The following is a 552-nucleotide window of genomic DNA, read 5'->3' as shown; positions in this document are numbered from 1 at the left end:
GGGGGGGGGGTCATGGCACCTCCCGTCGGTGCGCTGGAGGCGGCGGGAGGGTTTTTGGGCTGTTGGCTCTCCACGTGCCCTGCGCTCCCGGCCTGACCCCGTCCCTCCTTGTTCCTCAATAGCTTTTCTTTCCCGCCCCCCCCCAGTGAAAATCGACCCGGGCGCCATGTTCCCCATGGACATGCCGAGCGACAGCGAGGACAGCGCCTCGGAGAGCGGCCCCGCGCCCTTCCAGGACCTGCAGCGCGAGTGAGTGCGGCCCCGGGAGGAGAGGGGTGGGTGGGGGGGTACCGGGGGGGTGTGCACGGCACGGCTGTCCCTGTCCCTGTCCCCTCCCCAGGCCTGCCACCCCGCGCCTGCCCCGCGCCGAGTCCCCCGACCTGAAGAAGCGGCGGATCCACCAGTGCGACTTCGAGGGCTGCAACAAGGTGTACACCAAGAGCTCCCACCTCAAAGCCCACCGGCGGATACACACGGGTAACGGGGCCACGGGGGAGCGGGGGACGGGGTGACGGGGTGACAGGGTGACGGGGTGACAGGGTGACGGGGTGA

The 552-nt window shown here is 70.5% G+C and overlaps 1 protein-coding gene across 1 annotated transcript in view; it reads left to right on the top strand.

Annotated features, from left to right (window-relative positions):
* Positions 1-109: 109 nt before the first annotated feature.
* Positions 110-552, top strand: part of LOC118157224 (Krueppel-like factor 8) — a 2,555-nt gene continuing 2,112 nt past the window's right edge. The window contains exons 1-2 of the mRNA XM_035311486.1: positions 110-249; positions 341-477. Coding sequence (XP_035167377.1) covers positions 167-249; positions 341-477 — 220 coding nt within the window. The 5' untranslated portion in view covers positions 110-166. The remainder of the gene's footprint in view (positions 250-340; positions 478-552) is intronic.

Source organism: Oxyura jamaicensis (genome assembly GCF_011077185.1).
Source record: "Oxyura jamaicensis isolate SHBP4307 breed ruddy duck chromosome 4 unlocalized genomic scaffold, BPBGC_Ojam_1.0 oxy4_random_OJ73005, whole genome shotgun sequence".
Classification (NCBI taxonomy): Eukaryota; Metazoa; Chordata; class Aves; order Anseriformes; family Anatidae; genus Oxyura; species Oxyura jamaicensis.
Note: the sequence above shows the minus strand (reverse complement) of the source record. Positions and strands in the feature narration are given on the sequence as shown.